The sequence below is a fragment of the Macrotis lagotis genome, chromosome 8 (genome assembly GCF_037893015.1).
Source record: "Macrotis lagotis isolate mMagLag1 chromosome 8, bilby.v1.9.chrom.fasta, whole genome shotgun sequence".
Taxonomy (NCBI): domain Eukaryota; kingdom Metazoa; phylum Chordata; class Mammalia; order Peramelemorphia; family Peramelidae; genus Macrotis; species Macrotis lagotis.
The window spans coordinates 98,622,928-98,643,400 of NC_133665.1; the positions used below are offsets into that span (position 1 = coordinate 98,622,928).

The following is a 20,473-nucleotide window of genomic DNA, read 5'->3' on the forward strand; positions in this document are numbered from 1 at the left end:
CAAAAAATGGTTGTCATAAGTACCAAATTGGGACATCTGACAGAATGGTTGGTTTTGTGAAAAAGATCCTAGATAGTTTGGTGGCCCATAAACTCAGTCAAAATTCTGATGTTATGTGGCTGTTGAAAAAACTAATCCCATCTTTGGCAGGAATGGAAGTATAGTGTTTAGAATGAGTAATTTTACCTTTATATCGCTGTCCTGAGCAGTCCACATCTGTAAGTACTGTGTTCATTTTTGGATGCCACATTTTAAATGAAAGAATGTTAACTGGCTGAAATGCAGCCAATTGAGGTGAGGTTCTGACAGCGCCTAGAAATCATGTTATATGGGGGGGACTGGTAGAGTCATTTGCTTGTCAGTGAGGCTGCCCACCTCTTCCCATTCCTAGTCATGTCTACCATACTGGAATCCCTTGGTATTCAGGATGTCACTGAAATAACTCACATTTAGCCCTCAGATCTTTCATAGAAAATGGGATAGATATTAGGTCCCTCCTTGTAGGTCATGTATCAACTACCAGTTGAGGTTACAATCATTCAAGTCCCCGAGGAGACAATCCTTTGTTTTCACTGGGTTTGTGATTTTGGACAAACCCTTGGGTTTTCTTCAGAAATCTACCCATTTAATTTTATGTATTTTGAAGGATTCATAGTAAGGCTTGCTTGTGACTGGAAGGTTCTGCAGACAAAACCAATATCAGGACTAAGGTCCTTTTTCTCCCTCTGGGCCTTAAGGAAGGACCTAGAGAATCTTCAACTGAGTCTTCTCCATTTGATCTAATTCATATGATTTGATTCTACTCAAGGAAGAGCTATATTTGATGTTCAAGGACATGTCTGCATATACATGTATTTATATAAATTTATGTTCATCACAATTCTCTTTTGAAAAAAATGGAGATTGCAATTTTATCTATTCCCCCCTCCCTTTTTTTTGTCTTTTCGTTCTTTGTATCCTTTTTGTTTCTGCATAAAGTGTGATCATATCTCCTCTCTACAAACACCCCCATTCCCTTTTTCTAGCCCAATTCAATAAACTCCAGTGTTTCCCTATTAAATCTAGAATCAAATATAAAATCCTTTATTTGACTTCCCAAGTCTTTCATAAGCTGGTCCTTTTCCAGACTCTCCGACGTACTCTCCAATCCAATGACTCTGGCTCTAGGCATTTCATTGGCTGTCCTACTTCCTTGTTTGGAATAATGCCCCTTCCGACTTCTCCCTTCCATTTGTATTCCATGTCCTGCCTTGTGTAAGAAACTTTTCCATTCCTTATTCTTGGTTTCTTCCCTCAGAGGCTACTCCCAGTTTATTTTATATTTTTCTTGTTGTTGGAATGTGTTTCCTCCATTCGACTGTGAGCTCCTTGAGAGCAGGGACTGTTTTTGTTTTTTACTTTTCTTTGTATCCCCAAATTTAGCGTACCATTTGTTATATAGTGGGTGCTTAGTAAATGGTAGTTAGTTGACTGGCATATGTAAAAAACCCAGTAAAATTAGCCAAACCAGTGACCTTATCTGACACTGCATATACTATCTACCCTATGGTTCATCTCTTCCCTTCTGAGGAGAGGAATTATATTTTATCATCAATTCTGAGATCCAAAATTGGTCTTTGAAATTAAATTGAGTTCAATTTAATTGTAGTGTTTTCCTTTATTATATAACAATTTTATTTATTCCTTTATTATATAACAACTTCTCTTGTTTTTCTTGCTCTGAATTTCAGTTAAAAGCAATTCTATCTTCTTTACATTGTTCATATTCATCATTTCTTATATTGTAATAATTTTCCTTTAGATTTGTATGCCATGGTTCATTTAGCCCACCCCCCCACATACACACAAATGATAGATATTCACTTTATTTCCATTATTTTGCTCTCACAAAAAGTGCTCCTTTAAATATTATAGTATAGGATTTTTTCCTCCTTTGGGAACATATGCCCAGTATTTGGGTCTGCCAACTTTCCTATTGAAAACATAAGAATGGTGGACTCCCATAACATAAACAGGGCTGTAAACCTCCCACACTAGGTTGTAGTTTCTCTTTAGTCTTAAGGATATATGTAGTCACTATCCCAATCTGTTCTTTCCTTTAAAATATCTCCATCCCATTCAAAAAGAACTTTGCCCACACACACTTGTTCCCAACCCTTCTTTCCCCATATTATCAGTTCCATTTATAATACATTTGCATTATACTTTTAGGATTAGTTTTATTACATTTTTTTTTACTGTAGCAGACCTCATTGTATTTCTAATAGTGTCCCACTTTCTCAGGTCCATGCTCCTCTATTATCTATCAATCTTTCCTCTTGTGACTAAACCTCACTTTTGGGAAGCCTAATACGTCCCCCTCTCATCTCTACCTCCCCAGAGGCTGGTGATGGATAGATAGGTAAGAGATAAATAGTAAGGAAAGAGAAAGGCATTGCAGGGGATAAGAATAGCAGCAACAAAGAAATATAGGACTTGGGACTTAAGTTGTGAAGAAAAGATCAGTTGAAGAAATGTGAACTTAGATGCAAACATAATGTCATCCAATGAAAACTAATCTGACCAGGTAACACCAGCACAGATCCAAAGATTTGATATCAATGTTTGTGGGCTGCTGTTGGTGAGAACAAGAAAAGTTACATTGACTAATTAGAGTTAATTTCATCCCAATAGTCTTTAACTTCAATCCTTATCATTAAATTATCTTCTATGTGGGTTACTTAGGAACCAGTTTCAGTTTCCTGAGCAATAGTGATGGTGTCAGCATTTACGCAGCACCTACCATGGAGTTAAGCCTTGAACATACAACTATAGAATTGAAAGAATCCCTGCCCTCTAGGGCTTTCATTTTCTTCCCCATCTTGCTGCCGAAGCATTTTTCTCATGGCCTTCAGAGCTGACAGTTGGCCATGAATTGTGGAGATACAAGTACAAGGGAAGGTTCTCATTGGTGGAAGTCCCTGAGAACCTAGCTGGTTCTGTTGTTCTAGGTCATTTTTGTCCACTGAGCCATCTTCTAGATTGTCAAGATAGAGAAATAAATTTAAGGAAGTTAGTGCAAATATCTTTGCCTAGATTATTTCTGTGCTTTAGAAATGCTTTTGGCTATTAAAAAAAAAAGTTGTTGGTCAATAACAATGACTGAATCTATGCAGCCATGGTGATGAGTATCAGCTCTTCAAATAATATTTTGCCCTAATGTCCCTTCTTTCATGTTCTCTTCAGGTGCAGATACAAAATAAGAAAGTTGACATTTCCAAGGTGGCCTCAAAGTGTGGCTCTAAAGCAAATATCAAACACAAACCTGGTGAGTTATCCTTCTCTTTGATGTGGGGAAGTCAAGTGGGCTCAGACTCCCGTGGCCCTGCTGGGATCTACCAGTATGCCAAATACAGGTAGTGATAGTTGTCACTGGCTCCTAGACATCTCAGCTAGGATTCATCAAAGGCTACTCCAGACTGAGGCACATCAGGCCCCAGGTACACAACCTAAAGGAAGATGACAGATCTGACAGAAAAATTCTGTGAGAGGAGCTCTTCCTGATCCAAAAGGCTATAGCCCCTGTATTTGCATCTTTCTTGTATTTATACATTTTTTGAGACTTTATAAAACTCAATAACTTTTAAATTTGATTTTATTAAATTCAGCTCATTTGATTATTGCTTCCATTCAGTGTCTTGTGATGGTTATCTGGGTCTGATGACTTGGCTTCATCTTTAGTAGTGAGATGTTTCTTTCCTTGTCTTTAGTTTTAATTCCCTATATTCCAATTTTTTGTTTCTTGCCAGTTCAGTGACTACACTTCTTGGAAGGGAAAAGAAAAATGTTTCAGCTCCTATCACTAGTTCTCTTTAGCATGAGGAATCAAGTTCCCAAATAGCAGTATCCCTCATTGTTTCTTCTGCATTTTGAAAAATGGAATTATCAATAAGGCAGGGCAAGATGTATTAGAATTCTCTTTTTATTAGTGTTCTAGCAGTTAAATAATAATTGAAATTCACCATCACAACCATGTCATTTTACTGACTTCAAATTCCTGGCCTTATTTTATTCTTTCTCTGTGTTTTTTCTCTTGTTTCTGATATCCCTTCAAATGATCTTCACCATACCTCTGATTCCTTTAATTCCTCAAATGAGGACTTTTTAAAATATTCATTGATATTCTCCCTCCTCCTTTTGTCTTCTTTTTGAAGAGAAAAGTTATTTTTGAATAAAGTATATACATTCAGAACCAATTATGGGTTCTGTATCCCTAAGGCTCAGGTTCCTTTTATTTAAGATATACTTTTTTTGAATTAGAATCTCTAATTTACTCTATTGCTCAACAATATACTTTGAATATCTATGCAAGGCTAGTTGTAGCCATGTGTTCTATTGCTGTATTCTTCCTTTATAGGAAAACATAACAACTAGTCTCTATAGTATCTCTGGTGTCTAGCTGGATAGTTATACATATACAACTCTCTCTGTCTCCCCATCCTGGTCAGTTAAAAGTCTTTTTATTTAGATCTGGAAGATCCCAGGATATTCTCAGCTTTTTAAAATGTATGTTACTTTAGGTGGAAAGCTTCTCAAGTCTGTACTTTAGGCTGTGATCTAGAAATGGAAATCCCATTCAGTTATCACCTTCTTAATCACAGATTCAGTTTCCAGCTTCCTTCATATTTCACTCAAGAACATTTGCCTTTAATTTACCTCTTTGACACCAGAAGATTCCCTTATAGATATTCCTGGTGATCCGTATCTTACCTTGTGCTTCAATAGAGATACCGCACTATACAGAAAAAAGTTTGAAGAAGAGTAGCTGAGAGTTGGAGTCATAACTGGGCTTCTGACCTAAATATTGGCATTGAGGTACATGATAGGCAGACTTCACTTGCTTCTGGCATCTCTGATATTTGGGGCTCCTTTATCTATACTCATCTAAATTTTCCCCAAAATAAGTTCAGGGCATATCTAGGCTTAGGTTTGAACAATAGATCTAGGTATCACTAACCCAGATTTTAATTTCTCCTCAACTTGAAAGAACTACTAATGTTTGATATCCATTGACCTAGCCTTCTAGAAATCCAAAGTTACCCCCTACACTGGATTCTTTTTTTTTTTTTTTAGTGGCCTACACTGGATTCTATTGGAGAAATCATGATGGTTCTTATTTGTATAGCCTTTAAGATTCATAAAGTCCCTTTCTCACAATAGTCACAATAGAAGGAGGTAGTATAGTTTTCTCATTTTACAGATATCTAAACAAAATCGATAATTCACTAAGGGGAAAATGACTTACTTGCCCATGATCATGCACCTGGCTTCAAACCCAGGTCTCCTTCTTATCTCATCCTTTATACATCTCATCATGGCTTCTTCTGTGGTTCCAGGAGGAGGTGATATCAAGATTGAAAACCAGAAGCTGAACTTCAAGGAGAAGGCCCAGGCAAAGGTTGGATCTCTGGATAATGTTGGGCATTTGCCCGCAGGTGGCACAGTCAAGGTAGATTCATTGAGGATATGGCACTGTGCTGGGCCAATAAACCTCAGGACAGGAAGGGTGGTGGGGTGGTGAGGGGAGTGGGAGACTTGGGGTATAGCGCCGGCCTGCGGGGGGGGGGTCAAGATTACTAGAAATCAGCCGCTGCCCCTCAATCTTCCCACAGCAGTGTTTTCACTCACTTCATTACCATCACCACCTTTGTTGCCAAACCCAGAGATAAAGGAAGAGGGATGGGATGAGGGACTGTGGGAAAAAGAAAAGGAATGTATAAAAGTGGGAGAAACCCTCCAGGCTGATTCAAAGTATGTTACCTCTTCTCTCCTGGGGAATTGTGACTTTCCTTTTTAGTCCAACCTTCCCCATAGGACAGCAGCCAAAATCCACATATCTCATTTTCCCAGTATCATATCTTGGAATGATCCTCTTCAATTCTTACTGGCCTCCATTCCCAAAGGAGACACTCCCAGGATATTATACTAGAGATTATCTTTTCTGACATAATCCTTCAAAGACAAGAGACACTTCCCCAAAACTCCATACTTTTTGTTGATAGTAGCCATACATCCAAGGTTCAGTTATTTTTCTAAACCTTTTTTGTAGTTTGTGACTTGGAACCAATTTGTCCTTGCTGGCTCAGTTGCTACCTTACCCATCCTGATTCCCAAGACCTATAAATTTAAAGTGATATCTGGGCACCTTGCCCCACCTGTAATTGAACAGGAATCCCCTTTAGTACATGCCGAACAAGAAGCTGTCATCCCCACAGAAAGGCAGCTCATTTCATTCTTGGGATAGCTGTCCTTAAGAACTTTTTATTACAACTAACCAACATCAGCCTTCTTCCATTTTTTCCCTTGGAGCCAATTGGAAGATTGCACCACCTTTGTACCAGACTTTTCCTTCCCCTCCTAGGCCTGGGGGCAGCTTGAGCATCAAAGGCCTTGATATTGGTAACTATTCCCTGTTTCCCAGGGAATAGAAATGGGTCTCAGGCTACAAGTCTGGCTCTGCTGACCTTTTTTTTTCTCTTTCACCTTTTTCATTTGGCTTTGTCCCTCTGTGATACCTTGGCAGCACCATCTGTTTTCATCTAGATCTACTAATAATCCCTCATGAGTCCTGAGCCCCGAGTTGTCTCCTAGCCAGCACCTACTTCACAAAGAACTGTTTTTCCTAACCTGGGACTCCCTCCTTCCAAAGCACTTTGGGTTTGCTCTGTGTGCCAAGACATTGTCTACCATTTATTCCATCACATGAAAAGGGCTCGGGGGCATCTGGGCATCATCCTAGCAGGTACAGAGAGATGGGGAGAAGAGACTGTGACCATGGCCTGTAGGGCCCTTTTAGAATGTAATGTGATGCCCTTTTATCTTAAAAAAACAAAAAACAAACAGCCAGGACCAAGATGAGAAAGAATAAAAAGACAGGTCTCAGTTGGTCAGTGTTTATCAAGTGCCTGCCATTGATAAAAGTTAGATGCTGTAGGGAGAGGTGTAGGGAATATAAGAAGAGACAGAGAATTGACCTTAGTGATCATCTCTACCAGCCCTCTTTTTACAGCAGTGGAAACTGAGGTCTAGTGAGTCTAGCACCCCATTGTAGGTTAGTGTCAGAGTTAAAAATAGCATCCAGATCTCCTCACTTGTTTTCCAGTGTCCCTTGTAGTTGAAATTCTAAGAATGTTCCTCAGTGGGGGCCCAAAACTCCTTTGGCTGCTGGCAGCAGAATCCGGGGTCTAAAGGTCCCATCGGTTGGGGTTGACAGTTGACAGGTAGAGAGACCCTTGCTGGAGACCCAGCACTCTGATCTTCAAGGTTTGATAGCTGAAAAGTAACAGATTGTGTGAAGAGGATCCTGGCAGTTGGCAAACTAGGATTTCCTTTAAGTGAATTTTATGGGGAGTTTTAGAAGAGATGACTCCCCGGCCCCCCCCACCACCACCATGATTTTCTGTGCTCCATAGAACCCGACACAAAAGAGAATTGATCCCTTTAGATCAGGGACAAGGAACCTCTGACCTGAGGGTCATGATGGTCTAGCCCCCAGGCTTAAGAAGGGCTTTTTTTGAGGAGTGAATTAATTAAATGTTTAATTAATTAAATATTTGACCATAAATTCATATATATATATATATATATATATATATATATATATATATATATATATATATATATATATATATATATAAAATGTTATAAATATTCAAAATATTCTTGGTAGAAAAGATTCCCCACCCCTGCTTTAGATTATAGGATTATAGATTATATCCTCACCCTCCACCCCATTTTTAAAAGAAGAAGCCAATTAAAAGGCCCTGAATAGATAGACTTTCATGTCTATCAGTTAGTGGCACCAGGATCTGAAGCCATCTTTTGAGCCTCTTCATTGTCTCCACTGCCTCTAATTATTGGGTTTTGTATTAGAAGCAGGGACAGCCTGTGTTTAGGACCCTACATTGCCACACCATCTCACCTCATCCTCCTATTGATCATCCATTGTCTCCTCCCCACCCCACTGTTTCATTGTAGACTGAGGGGAGCGGCGAGGTGGCCCCACTGTGCCAGGCCCCTCCGAGCGGGGAGCCTCCTGAGGCCCAGGCAGGCCCCAACATGCAGGCGAATGGCGTAGGCCACCTAACCCCCTCACTGGGTGGTGACCAAAGGGAAACTCAGACCTTCGACACCCAGATCCAGGAGACAAGTAAGTTGGTTGCGCCTCCTCTGTGTTCCCCCACAGCTCTGCTTGGCTACGGTGGGCTCTGACAAGAGATCTGGCCAGCTCACTTCTTCAAATTGAAACTTTTTAAACGAGGTACCTGCCCAAGTTTTAATGAGCTACTTAACTTTTATTTTCCAGGCATCTAACGATGAAATTCTGGTCTCGTCTTCCATCCCCCTTCTGATAACCCCAACCCTACCGCCCCGTGCCCTTCTCTTCTACCTCTTTCCTCTGCTCCTTACCTCCTGTGTCCCCACTGCCCCCCCCTGTCTTGCTACAGATTGAAACGTACAAGCTGACCTTCCGTGAGAATGCCAAGGCCCGTACTGACCATGGAGCCGACATTGTCTCCAAACTCTCCCCTTTCCCTGGTGGCACCACCTTCATCAGCCAGAGCTTCAGCTCCCTTATCTCCGCCAGCCCTTGGCAGCAGCAGCAGTAGCCACAGCCGCAGCCTCCCATCCCAGGAGCTGCCCTCGCGGCTTCTCCTCCCAAAGGCTTGTGACTCTTGGCCTCTCCGGCAGCTCTTTTGACCCCGTGCTCCCTGAGACAGACGCACACCAATTGGGAGTGCCGGAGCCCAGTGTGTGTTTCTTCTTCCCCTTCCTTCTCCATCCAATGTGGCAGTCCCTCAGAGCCCAGACTTCCCCCGCTGTCATCTCTCACTTTGGAAAAGTGGACCTTCACTGGGGAGGGTCTGTAGGGAGGGAAGGGCTAGAGACAAGAGGAAAGCTGAAGCTTTCTCTGACAGCCCTCCTGCCCACCTACATCCCATGCATGTTTCAACCCCAGCTTTCTTTCTCTATCCACTGAAGCTGAAGCTTTACCCATCCATGGCCTGTGCTACCCCCAGGAGCAGTGCTCACGAAGGGAAGCTTGTGCTCCAATGGAAAAAGCTGGCAGCCAATGTCTTCGGTTTTTTCCTTTTCCTTTTTTTTTAAACAAAAAAGAGAAAAACTAAAAAACCAACATAAATTTTGTTCTTGCTGCTTAAGTTTCTGGTGTTCCTATTTAATGAAAAAAGTATATAACGCATACACACTAGGCCGTTCTTATCCGATAATTTTAGCTTTTTCATTTTCTTTTGTGAAGTGCTGACAGTTTCATTGTGCTTACCAGCCTCATGTAAGTTTCCTTTATTAATATTTTCCTGTGTTCCCCTATTTCCAACCCCAGCAGTCCTAGGAGAGGTAGAGATGTTAATCTCTGTATTGACATACATATCCATGCAGGTGTAACTTCTTTTTAATAATCTAAAAATCCAATGGAATAATTTTATGGGTTGAAGCTAAGTTTGAAAAGGAAGTACTAAGAATGTGTTGAAGGGAAGATGGCCTTGGAGAATATATTCAGTTGCCATAATGGATTAGCTGGCTGCCTCTACCCAAAAGTAAACTATTGTGTGGCCAAAGGCCTAATGAGAGGGAATTGGAATGCAACCCTGATGCCCCTATCTGGGTGTTAGGTCTGGCTCCTCAGAGGAGGCTGTCAAGAGGAAGAGTGAAAATGGGACAGGAGGGAGGTGGGGGGGGGTTCAGATAAACAGGTGGGATTTTTTTCAGTTGTGAGAAGGATCTAGTTTGAGCTGTAATGATCAGGGGGTGTGTGGGGGGGGTGTGGGTGTGTCTTTTTTTTTTTTACAAAGACTGGTCATGGGGTTTATGTACTGTATCATGCCACGGGATTGAGGCCCTGAAGAATCAGGAGCTCTCTCACCAAGGGGCCGTGGCAGAGAATAAAACTGGGTTCTGGGGGACAAATGCCCAGTGGGGTAGGTGAAGTGCCCCTAAACAACTTTGTGCCAGGGGCAAGTGAATCTTCAGGAGGAGGGCTGAATCAGGTTTGACAAAGAAACAAGTGAAAAAGAGAATTAGAAATGGAGACTAGCCTGGTTAAGTTGAGAAGGAATGGAGGGGGATGACCAGAGGAGTCACATCAAGGGCCAGGTGCTCCTCTTGGGGAAAGTCAAGAAGGATGGGAAATCCTGGGATCTGTATGACACATGAAGATTCTTATTGCACTTGTATTTTTTATATTAAAGTTTGCATGGTTTCTAATAAAACAACATTAAAACATAATGTAGTTTGCATTGAAAATGTCTGGGAGTCTTTAAGTGCTTTCTCCTCTTGAAAAACAGATCCATCAGGGTAGCTTTGTATCTGACAAAAGATTGGCCACCAAAAAATATTCAGTCATATCCTGACCCTTTGCTCTGTCTTTTGACCCTGGGGCAGAATGGTTAATTTTGAGGTGGAAATTAATTTCAATTCAGATGTGGTCTTTCAGCTAAGCATTTCGGGGAAAATTTTTCCTCTCCACCACACTTCTGTCCATCACAATCCTTTTGACTTCCATCCCCTCCTTTTGACCCTCCACTTGTATGCCCCCCCTCCCAGCAACTTTTTCCTTTTACAAACTCATACAAGGATAGGAGATGGCATAGGACAGAAAGGAGGTGAAGGCAACATTTAAGTGTTGCTGGAGAGGCTGATTTCATCCTCTTCTGTTGGCAGTCCTGCACCCTAACTGGAGAGTAGTGTTCTGGAGGTTTCTAGCTAAGTAGTTCTCAGGACAAGGCTGTGACTTTCGTCTTGAACTCCACATTAGCTAAGGGCTTTTGATTGTGATGTTCGTGAGTCACTTTGTGTGCATCTCAACCTCTCTCCAAATGACCCATGTATTCTTGGTCTAGGTAATGCAGACTGAATTCATAGGCTTATGACAAAGAACTGGAAGGAACCGGTCCAGCCACCTCATTTTATAGAAGGGGAAAGGGGTTCAGAGTTGAAACTTGCCCCCTGGATCACAGGGACTAGGTAGCAGTGCCAGCTTGGTTCTCTTTTAAATAGAGCAATTGCAAAGTGTGTAGGACCAGAGTCTCAGTGGACTTGGGGTTTGGGAAAAGTTCCAGAGGAAGGAGGAGGTATCTGAGTAGAGAAGGCTTGTTTTCAAAAGGAAATAGGTCTCTTGTTTAGTTAGCCAATGAAGTAAAGGAGCATGTGGGCACATGCGCTAATAAAATTTTTTGATAGCTTCCCCTTGTTTTTTGGTGGCAACTTCTGGGAATCTGGACCTGTAGTGTAGAGTAAGTGAAGAGAACATATAGTTTTCCTGGGGCAGCTGGTGGTCTAACTAGTGCCCCTTGGGATCTAATTGTAACCCCAAGCATTCCAAGTTGGATTTCCCTGAAGTACCTGACCTATGAACCTCTGACTTTCTCAAAAAACTGAGGGAGTGGGGAGCTTCCTCTTACTCCTCCGTAGCTCTGGAAAGACCAGAGACAGAGAAGACATCTACCTGCCCCTCCCTCTCTTTCCTCCCCATCTCTGGATTAGAGTTGGAAGTGCTGAGCCTCGGATTATTTGATTAATCCCATGATTCCCAAGGCAGTAAGGGGTTTTTCCTCTCCTCACCAATTTTGAAGTGTTGAGGGTGTGATGATGATGGTTCTCTATTCATTACCTCCCTTTCCTCAAGTGTTAGGTGAGTTCTTTTGCCCCAGGTTGACAGGCAGGTCCTTAGGCAAGAGGGGCCAGGGCCATCACAGGCTGAGTCTCTTGTCACACATCTAATATGTCTAGCCCTTTATGACAGCTGGACCTTGTCCTGCTCTGGAACTGCCCTCTTTAGTAATAGTAAACTGTAATGTCATACTTTGAACATTATCTTCTTTCCCCATTTATGGATGTTACGGAGCAGGACTGAGGGGGTGAAGGGGAAAATATATGGTTAGTGAATCTGTTTCCCACTTCACTTCTGGCCAACCATAGGCAAGGAGGGCCTGCCACCCAAGCAAAAAACCTGAGACAACACTTCCACTTAAATCTTCCCTTCCCCACACTCCAGGCAGTGACTTGGTGAATGGACAGAATGAGGTTCAGATAGGAACATGATCCACAGAAAGGGAAGGATGTGATGATGTGTTTTGGGAAGTCTCAATCTTGGGGGGAGGGGGTGTTTCTTTCTCATTCTCCTAGTTTGCTTGTGATTGTTGTTGCTGTCCCTCATAGCTGTTATATGGCACTCAGCACTCTGAGTGACCCTTGTGATTTTGACTATTGTAAAGATTTGAAATAACTACATAAATAAAGCTTCTCAATGTTCTAACCCAGGGACATGGCTGTCTCATTTCTGCTTTCTTCCCAAAGTTCATTGTGCCATTCCTTGTAGGACCAAAGTCACTTGGGAGAATTCATTTCACTTCAATGGACCCTTATCTTTCTAATCTATATCCTTTTTGTCTTCTTTATTCATTGTGAAGTTAAGAGAGAAGAACTTGGAAAGAAAACTACTAAGTGCTGTTGGGATCCAACTTCTATTTATACATTCTTTGCCCTACTTCAACCTCAAATCTAACCATAGTAATAGTCAAGTAGTCATGTTACTTCCCAGCCATTTATGTACAGAACTATTTTCTAAAAGAAAAAATGGGGGACTATGTGACCATCGGTAGTCAGTGCTTGCTCTTAGGGAAGAGTTTGGGGGTAATAAATGTGGATCTACAAGGATGTTAAGAGGAAGCATTGACAAATGCTTAGAATCTTCCTGGAATTGTACATCCTGTTGCTAGGACAGGATTTTAAGAGAATGCCATATGGGAATATTTGGCCTCATTTTCAGAGCCACCCTGAATTTTCCATCTCAATTCTCCTGGGGAACCCTCAATCAGGAGCCATGAAGACCCCTTTCTCACCTCCTTTTCCTCTATCCTTTAAAAGCCAAGGCACCTGAGGTCACTTATCCTTTGGGGATGAGCAGAGCAGCTCCAAGGGGGTAAATCTAGGTGTGAGAAGAAATGAGAAAGATGAGCATGTCACTGTCATCAGTCCTTCTGCATCTTTAATACTAGTGTCCCATTGAAAATCTGTCTAGACTTGTTTCCATATCTGTTAAATAAAAGGATTGGATTAGATCTTCTCAACTAAACAAAAAAAAATGCCTAAGTTTTCTAGTGCCTTGTAATTTTTTAAAGCAATGGCTTTGCTTTATTCAACACTAAGCCAAAAGTACTTAATAAAACCCATCATACAAAGTAGTATTTCCTCATTCAATAAGAACTAAGATATAAATTCAAGTCTGAATCAAAATTCAATGAACTTCAGGTCACTCACCTGAGATTTTTGTCCAGTAGTAGAGTTGGGCATTTTGATCCTAGCCGTCCCAGTAGCTCTTCTTCTATACTAAAAACAATCTAGATGTGAAGTAGTTTCCCAATCCATCCTTTCAAGGATAAAATTCTTTAGTCTGACATTTATAGCCCTTCATATTCTAACTCAAATAACCCTGTGGTTTTCTAAGAAAATTTCAGTCTCCTTCAGGTTTAGATGCAGACTGATTAAAAGATCTAAAATCCTTTTCTTTTTGATTTGTTCAGCTCAAGTTCCCTTATACTCAACAAGAGTCTTCACTTGGCCCTTCACACCGTGTCCTGGCTTTTGGTTTGTTTTCTGGCTTACCTTTTTACATGTATCACCTCCCTAAGCAGAACATGTTTATAAATTCTTCAAGGTAGGGATTGTGTCAATGTGCTTAATTAATAAGGACTGAACTGGGGGGATCTTACTTAGAAAGATGTAATCATAGCTGAAGCAGAAAATTCAAATATTTCTAACACATTTCATTTCTAAAAACCTTTGGAATTTTAACAGTCTGTGATTTTATTTGAATAACATTTTTAGATGGGAGATCAGTTTTTAGGTTGATTTGCCCAGGCCAGGGTCACATGGCAGATCTCGGGCCTTCTGAATATACCCCAACTTGGTGGTTCCTAACTTTATCCTATGCCATGGAAGGGAAGAAAATTTTAGACCAGGCCTTCTTTCCTAGAAACTCAGGATAAAGGAAGGTATTGATCTTCCCTATCTCCCAAAAAAGGAAAGATTCCCCATCCTACCAATAGTTTAGGGAGGAATGTTGCTCCATAAACAAAAGGGCTAAAGAAGGTATGCACTTTGAGGTTAGAAAGCTTTACATACCTTAAAGAGCCCCATTTGGGACAGAAGCAAGTCCAAAGATAAAAGGAATATACAAATGCATTCACAAGGGATAAATAGAACTTTATTTAAATAAACATTTGCGCTCTGTACATAGCCCCAGGGACCGGGGAAACGGGGAGGGGGCTCAGTCATCAGCGGTTTTGCGAACATCAAAGCTACCGCAGGGCCCACGCAGCAGCTCCACTAGCAAGGCCAGCAACTGGCTGTGCTCCTGCTGCACATCTGGCGGCAGGGCGGGCAACTCACAGCGGAGGCTCCGCTCTACCATTCGGCCTAGAGCCCGGCGAAGCTCCCGCAGCAGCCGAACAGTGTGAGAGTCACCCTCTAGCCGTAGGAGATCGCTGTCACTCAGGGAGATGGTGGCACGGCGCCCATCATCTGGGGTTGAGGGAAGCATTAGAAGTCACAATGACTAGTATTTCATGGGAACCAGGGTTGAGAAAAAAGCCTTCTAGTCCACAGGAAGACTAGAAGAGACTTTAGAGTTAAGAGACAAGAACGGAAGGCCTTCCTCAAAGGAAGGGGAATGAGCCCAAGAAGCAGAAACCCACCTCTGATATGGACATCTCCATCGGTCAGCAGCAGCACAGCCAGGGGGTGGACCTGGGAGGAGTCTCGCACAAAGACACTGCCATTGGACTTAACAGCCATGAAATATGTCAGCCAACGGCTGCGTAGCCGAGTGGCCTCCCTATGGGAAGGAGGATTAATCACTTTCCCTGGAATCCTTTCCTTCTCCCCCATTTCAGCTTTAATCATTGTGGTCTTCACCACTCAGCTCACCTGTTAATGGTTGACTTATGCAGCAGGATATTGCCGGCTTTGGTCCGGTAGGTGACACTATTGGGCTTGAACTTACCCTGCCGGGTCACCTTGCCCTGCCTCACCTATGGGGCATAAAAGGGACATAAGAAAAACATGTTTGAACCAAGGAGCTAAACCAAGTAACCTGGCAGGGTAGGTAACTTCATTTCTGCCTGTGAGCATGAAAAAAGTATGTGGAATCCAAGAGTCATCTTAAGAGGCATATCTAGTCCCCTACTTCCCGTCTCCCTCTACCAAGGTAAATCATGAGATTGTCCTATACCTGAATGAGGTTGGGGTAAAGCCCAGCCATGAGCACCCCTTTCACCAGTTCCTCCTCTTCACTGTATTGATTGCACTGAGCAGAGGGCAGGGTGCAGTCTGATGGTTTCCCCACCAGAAAGGCCTCATAAATATTCTCTGAGAACTGCTTGATGAGACCTGAGAAAAGAAAATTGGATGAAGAGAGAGAGAGAAGCATCACTCCATAGTCTGGGTGAGGCCTCTACTTGGTCAATACAGGATAAGAACAACAAATGGAAATAGGATAAAGAACTACAGGAGCAGATGAGGATGGGCAGAACAATGAAATAAAGTGGTGTTAGGTACTCACCATGGATAAAGCGCAGGCTGGGAGCATAAAGCAGGTTTTCCTCCAGGTAGTTCTCTCGAGAACTACGGTCCTGCCAGCGCAGTACCTCCTCCCAGCCAGCCACAGCCCGGACAAATGCCAGGTGGTCACTGCCACTATCATGGCTCAACAGTGCCTTCACCTAAGAAGCAGAAGAGAAAAAAATGGTAAGATGAATCAATCTAAGGAATTGTGTTATATATATAGGGACTATGGGGGCTACCCCAAGGGATTGAGTGAAACCTAAAAAAGGGTCTTGAATAAAGTTTTGTCATAAGGGGACTGGACTGCAAAAGAGCCACAGAGTAAGGGTCTGACCTTGTCCACCTCAGCACGGTTCTGCAAGCTACTGCTGAAGGGGTCTCGGGTGAGGCAGGAGACAACAACAAGCAGAGGATGGAGGCAGCGGAAGATGGCCGCCAGGACAATGGCCTTGGCAAGCCGTGGGTCCGTGGAGATATGGGCGAGGCGCTGACCCAGTGTTGTCAGGAATTCCCTCTGGTCCAGCACACCTGCAACATTCCTTCTGTCACAGTCACACCCACCCTGCCCCTCCCCCCATGGGTTCCAACCAGGTAGCCATAATTCCTCCCTCCCATCGGCCCAAGGGGCTGTCCTATCCAGGAGCCAAGCCACCACTGACCAATCTCCTGCAGCAGGATCACAGCCTCGTCTACAGCCTTGATATCAGGGCTATCCACAGCCTTGGAGAGGAATTCAACAGCCTGCAATGGAAGGGCCCCATGCTTGATGAAGATCCTGGCTCTCCTGCCCCACCATCCAAGGGCGGTATGCACATCTCAAGCCCTCCTTGGCTCCCTTCACACCCTTACCCTTCAGAGCCCTACCGTCTTCTCAGGCATATGGATCTTCGCTTGCAACACCAAGTTCTCCAGGGGTGTGCGCAGAATTTCGGGAACCTGAAAAGGCGCCATCTTCTCCAGCCTGCTTCGAGGAAACAGGTGGTAGGCAAAGCCTGATTGGCACCGCCCAGCCCTTCCTCGGCGCTGGATCACATTTGCCCTGGACACCCACACCGTTTCTAGGCAAGACACCTGTCAGAAGCAGGGTGAGAGATGGGAAGTCAGTGAGCTCTGGATCCTGCTAGCACATCAAATTTCCTCCTAGAAAACATGCTGATTTCTGGGACTGAAGGAAAAGTGAACTGCTTAGGGCTATGCTCACAAAAATACAAAGACTCTGGAGTCTTGTCTCCTAGGATCACAATCTCCAGTTCATCTTTAGGACTCAATATAATGGCAAATGGGGGAAAGGAAATATAGCAGATATTTTCTGATCTGGGTTAAGCCAAAGTAGTTCCCTTGACCTCTGATGACCATAGCTGAAGAACAGCAGAAAATTGGTGACCTGGGTCACCGCCCCTAAGATACCATCCATCCCTCCTCACTCCTTCCTGCTCAAGATGGGGCAGTCCCAGGGAAAAGCTTCTATATGTTTACAATTCTGTGCTTTTGAAAGGGCTTATTCATCTATTATCTCACATAATTCAATAGCCCCCAAATTAGGCAGGATTATCTCCATGTGTCAGATAGGGAAACAGGCCTAGAGAAGCAATACAGTATAACGTAAAAGGTGTTAGGTTTGGATTCATGATTAAAAATCTTGATTCTCAAACTTATAGATAACCCTAACCACCTATTTAACTCTTTAGAACTTCAAACCTGGGGGTGGCTAGGTGGCACAGTGGATAGAGCACCAGCCCTGGAGTCAGGAGTACCCGAGTTCAAATCCAGCCTCGGACACTTAATAATTACCTAGCTGTGTGGCCTTGGGCAAGCCACTTAACTCCGTTGCCTTGCAAAAACCAAAAAACCAAAAACCCCTTAAAAAAAACAAACAAAAACCCCTAAAGAACTTCAAACCTGAAAGCTATAAAACAGGATAAAAATGTTAGCACTATTCTACATAATGGAATTCTTGTAAGGTAGGCATTTTGTAAAACTTGAAGCATTACAGAAACATTATCTATCAAACAAATCTATTATTGGAGTCAGGTCTAGACCTATTTCCACTCTACACCACTGGGGCTGATCCTAATGTCTCAAAGCTAAAGCTCCAGGCAATTTGCCAAACTGGGAAATGGCAAGAGAAATGTAGGCATATGGAGGAAATACCTTGGTTTTAAGGTCATAGCGCTCCTCCTTGTGCAGGCCACTGTCCACCACATGTACTATGTCGTTGACCGTGATGGACGTCTCAGCAATGTTGGTGGCCAAGACAATCTTGCGCACCCCTGTTGGGGGCTGCTGGAAAATTGCCTTCTGGTCCATCATGGGGATGTTGGAGTGCACTGTTTGGGGTGGGGGGAGTAGGGGGAGATAGCACGCACGCACGCACACAAAAGTCAAGCCCCAAGGGCTATCAGGGAGAATATTCCCCAGGACACCAGCTTCTCCCACAGGGCGGTACCCCTATAGTCTCCCGTCCTTGACCACAGGTAACATTTTCCTCTTTTCCTTCCTCCACTCCACTCTGGGCTCATGGCTGACTCTTTGCCAAATGGGAATCTAACCAAGCTAATGCCCACAGTTTACCTCCATATGGAGCCACTCCCCAGGCCTCCCCCACAAGCCAAAGGCCTGGAACAGGGTCTATGAGCCCCATCCCCCCCCTTGCTCCCAAGCAGAGCTCACCTGGCAAGATCAGGTACTTGCTTTCATAGGAGCCCAAGGCCTCCTGCAGGCGCTGCTGTACTCCTTTGATCTCCTGCCAGCCAGGCAGGAAACACAGAATCCCACCTGAAAACCAGCCCCAGCAACCTGATCACTTGGGGGCCACCCTCAAGGGCACTGGAGGGGAGGGGGAGAGGAAGAGGAGGGAGTTTCCCCATGTCTTTATTCCTGGTCATGATCCTTAGGGTAGGGCTAAGCTGAATGGGACCACTAGAACCCATTCTTCCCAAACCTATTCATGCAATGCCCAGGAATGCCCAAGGCCCCTACCCTAGCAGCCTGAATCTGCTTGAGGAAAACCTGTTCTAGGAATCCTAGGTCAAAAAGGCACTTACCTGGGTCTCCCCGGGCATCAATATGCAAAACCAGATCAGTCATGAGGTCCAAATCCAGAGCGCACTCATCCTCAGACTATGGCCAGGGGTAAAGGGGAACAAGAAGGGTTGGAGACAGTGGCCTAGGTTCAGACATCTTAAGTGACCAGTGCCCCAGGACCCTTTTCCAAGGTCATACGGCACTCTAGCCCAATCCTACTGGGCTGACCAGCTGATGGGGGAACCCCTGGGTCACATCAAGGGTTCATGGGTCCCCCAAGAATGGGTGAAGACTAGGGAATGGCAGGAAGAGAACAAGCATAATCATTATAGGCAGAGGGAAAAAACAGTCAATTCTTTAAGGTGGAAAGAGGAGCCCTGGTCATGGCCATCTATTTCCCCTTACCTCATGATGCCGGTGCCGGTGCTGGTGCTTCCCTAACTTGGTCAAGATGTCCTCTAGGTAATGCTCCTTCACTGGGTACATGAAGCCAGGCACTTTGATGACTGGGCAGCCACCAAAGTATCGAGCAAAGCGCTCATTGTCACCTGTGGCGCTCATTAACACAAGCCGCAGAGCTGGGTTCAACCGCTGCAGCCCCTTCAGCAGGATGAGCAGAAAGTCTGTATTGACATCTCGTTCATGTACTTCATCTACAATGACGTGGCTCACACCCTCAAGACTGGGGTTGCTCTGCAACTTCCGAAGGAGGATGCCCACAGTGCAGAAGAGTAAGGCTCCACCTCGGGCTGGGGGCTTACTCTCAAGTCGCACCTGGAATCCCACATTCCGTCGTAGAGAGGGTCCCAGTTCATGACTAACACGTTGGGCCACAGACACAGCTGAGATACGGCGGGGCTGGGTGATGATCACATTGCACCGGGCCCCACGGCCCTCCGTCACGTAACGTTCCAGCAGCAACTGTGGTATCCGTGTTGTCTTGCCACAGCCTGTGTCCCCTGAGATCACAACCACAGGGTGCTGTTCAATCGCTGATAAGATGGTATCCCGGTGTGGATCCACAGGGAGTTGGTGAGTCTCCTGCCAGGAAGGCCCACGCCGCCGCCACAACTCCAACAGCCCTTGGCTTAGCCGTAGCTCCTCTCCCTCCGACAGAGGAATGTAAGGCTTCCCTGTGATAGGGTCACTCAGGGGCCCTGTGTCCTTGCTCAAGTGCAAGGGATCCTCATTCTGCAGCCTAGGCTCTGGGGAGATCCAAGGATTTTCCACGGGGTACTGGAGAAGGTCAGCAACAGAGTGAATGGTGTTCATTTATTCCATCTCTACAGCTTCAAAAAGGGTTAGGCCCAGAGTGTTCCTAGTACACTGGAAACCCTAGTTATACAGGACTGACCCAGCCCTCCTACCCCCCACAGGGACCTTAAGGCAGCTAGCATTCAAAGAACCAAACTGAGTGGGGCAGTGGGGTGCTGAATTCTCATGTGGGGAAAAGGAAAAGATGGAACAAAACATCGGATGCCTAGGACAGCACCGGGTGGAGCCATGCAGATGACCTAGGGATGAAATCATTCCCAAGCCAAACCTGCTGACCTGTGCAGGAGATAATTGTTGGGAATTTGGCTCCTTAGGTCCCTGTCTGTGCCCGCTCCTGCCCTACTTACATGGTTCAGGTAGTTCTCCATCTTTCGCAGGATGGGCTCTGGCACCTGGATGGTGCAGGGCCGACGCTGTGTCTCTCCTAGCTCTCGCAGAGAGGCCAGATTATACATGGCATGAGTCAGTGGTTCATTGTTCCTATCCACTAGGCCCAGGCTCTGCAGAGGGGACACAAGTCAGGCCCCTAAGAATGGCCTACACACATAAGGAT

General features: G+C 44.3%; 2 protein-coding genes across 13 annotated transcripts in view; one reads left to right on the plus strand and one right to left on the minus strand.

The window, feature by feature from the left end:
* MAP4 (microtubule associated protein 4) overlaps positions 1–8,597 on the plus strand; it is a 223,737-nt gene extending 215,140 nt beyond the window's left edge. For 6 of the 9 annotated variants that reach the window (XM_074197696.1, XM_074197702.1, XM_074197703.1 and 3 more), the window contains 4 exons: positions 3,226–3,307; positions 5,376–5,488; positions 8,017–8,188; positions 8,345–8,495. In XM_074197696.1, the coding sequence (XP_074053797.1) occupies positions 3,226–3,307; positions 5,376–5,488; positions 8,017–8,188; positions 8,345–8,352 (375 nt within the window). In that variant the 3' untranslated portion in view covers positions 8,353–8,495. Of the gene's footprint in view, positions 1–3,225; positions 3,308–5,375; positions 5,489–8,016; positions 8,189–8,344 lie in introns of all 9 variants that reach the window. The other 3 variants (XM_074197701.1, XM_074197704.1, XM_074197700.1) reach the window with 2 other exon arrangements.
* A 5,644-nt stretch (positions 8,598–14,241) lies between these two features.
* DHX30 (DExH-box helicase 30) overlaps positions 14,242–20,473 on the minus strand; it is a 28,099-nt gene continuing 21,867 nt past the window's right edge. For all 4 annotated transcript variants that reach the window (XM_074197706.1, XM_074197708.1, XM_074197709.1 and 1 more), the window contains 13 exons: positions 20,268–20,420; positions 19,051–19,881; positions 18,666–18,741; positions 18,292–18,396; positions 17,773–17,948; positions 16,486–16,692; positions 16,281–16,362; positions 15,956–16,149; positions 15,620–15,779; positions 15,290–15,447; positions 14,986–15,089; positions 14,754–14,893; positions 14,242–14,580 (listed from right to left, as the gene is read on the minus strand). In XM_074197706.1, the coding sequence (XP_074053807.1) occupies positions 14,327–14,580; positions 14,754–14,893; positions 14,986–15,089; positions 15,290–15,447; positions 15,620–15,779; positions 15,956–16,149; positions 16,281–16,362; positions 16,486–16,692; positions 17,773–17,948; positions 18,292–18,396; positions 18,666–18,741; positions 19,051–19,881; positions 20,268–20,420 (2,640 nt within the window). In that variant the 3' untranslated portion in view covers positions 14,242–14,326. The remainder of the gene's footprint in view (positions 14,581–14,753; positions 14,894–14,985; positions 15,090–15,289; positions 15,448–15,619; positions 15,780–15,955; positions 16,150–16,280; positions 16,363–16,485; positions 16,693–17,772; positions 17,949–18,291; positions 18,397–18,665; positions 18,742–19,050; positions 19,882–20,267; positions 20,421–20,473) is intronic.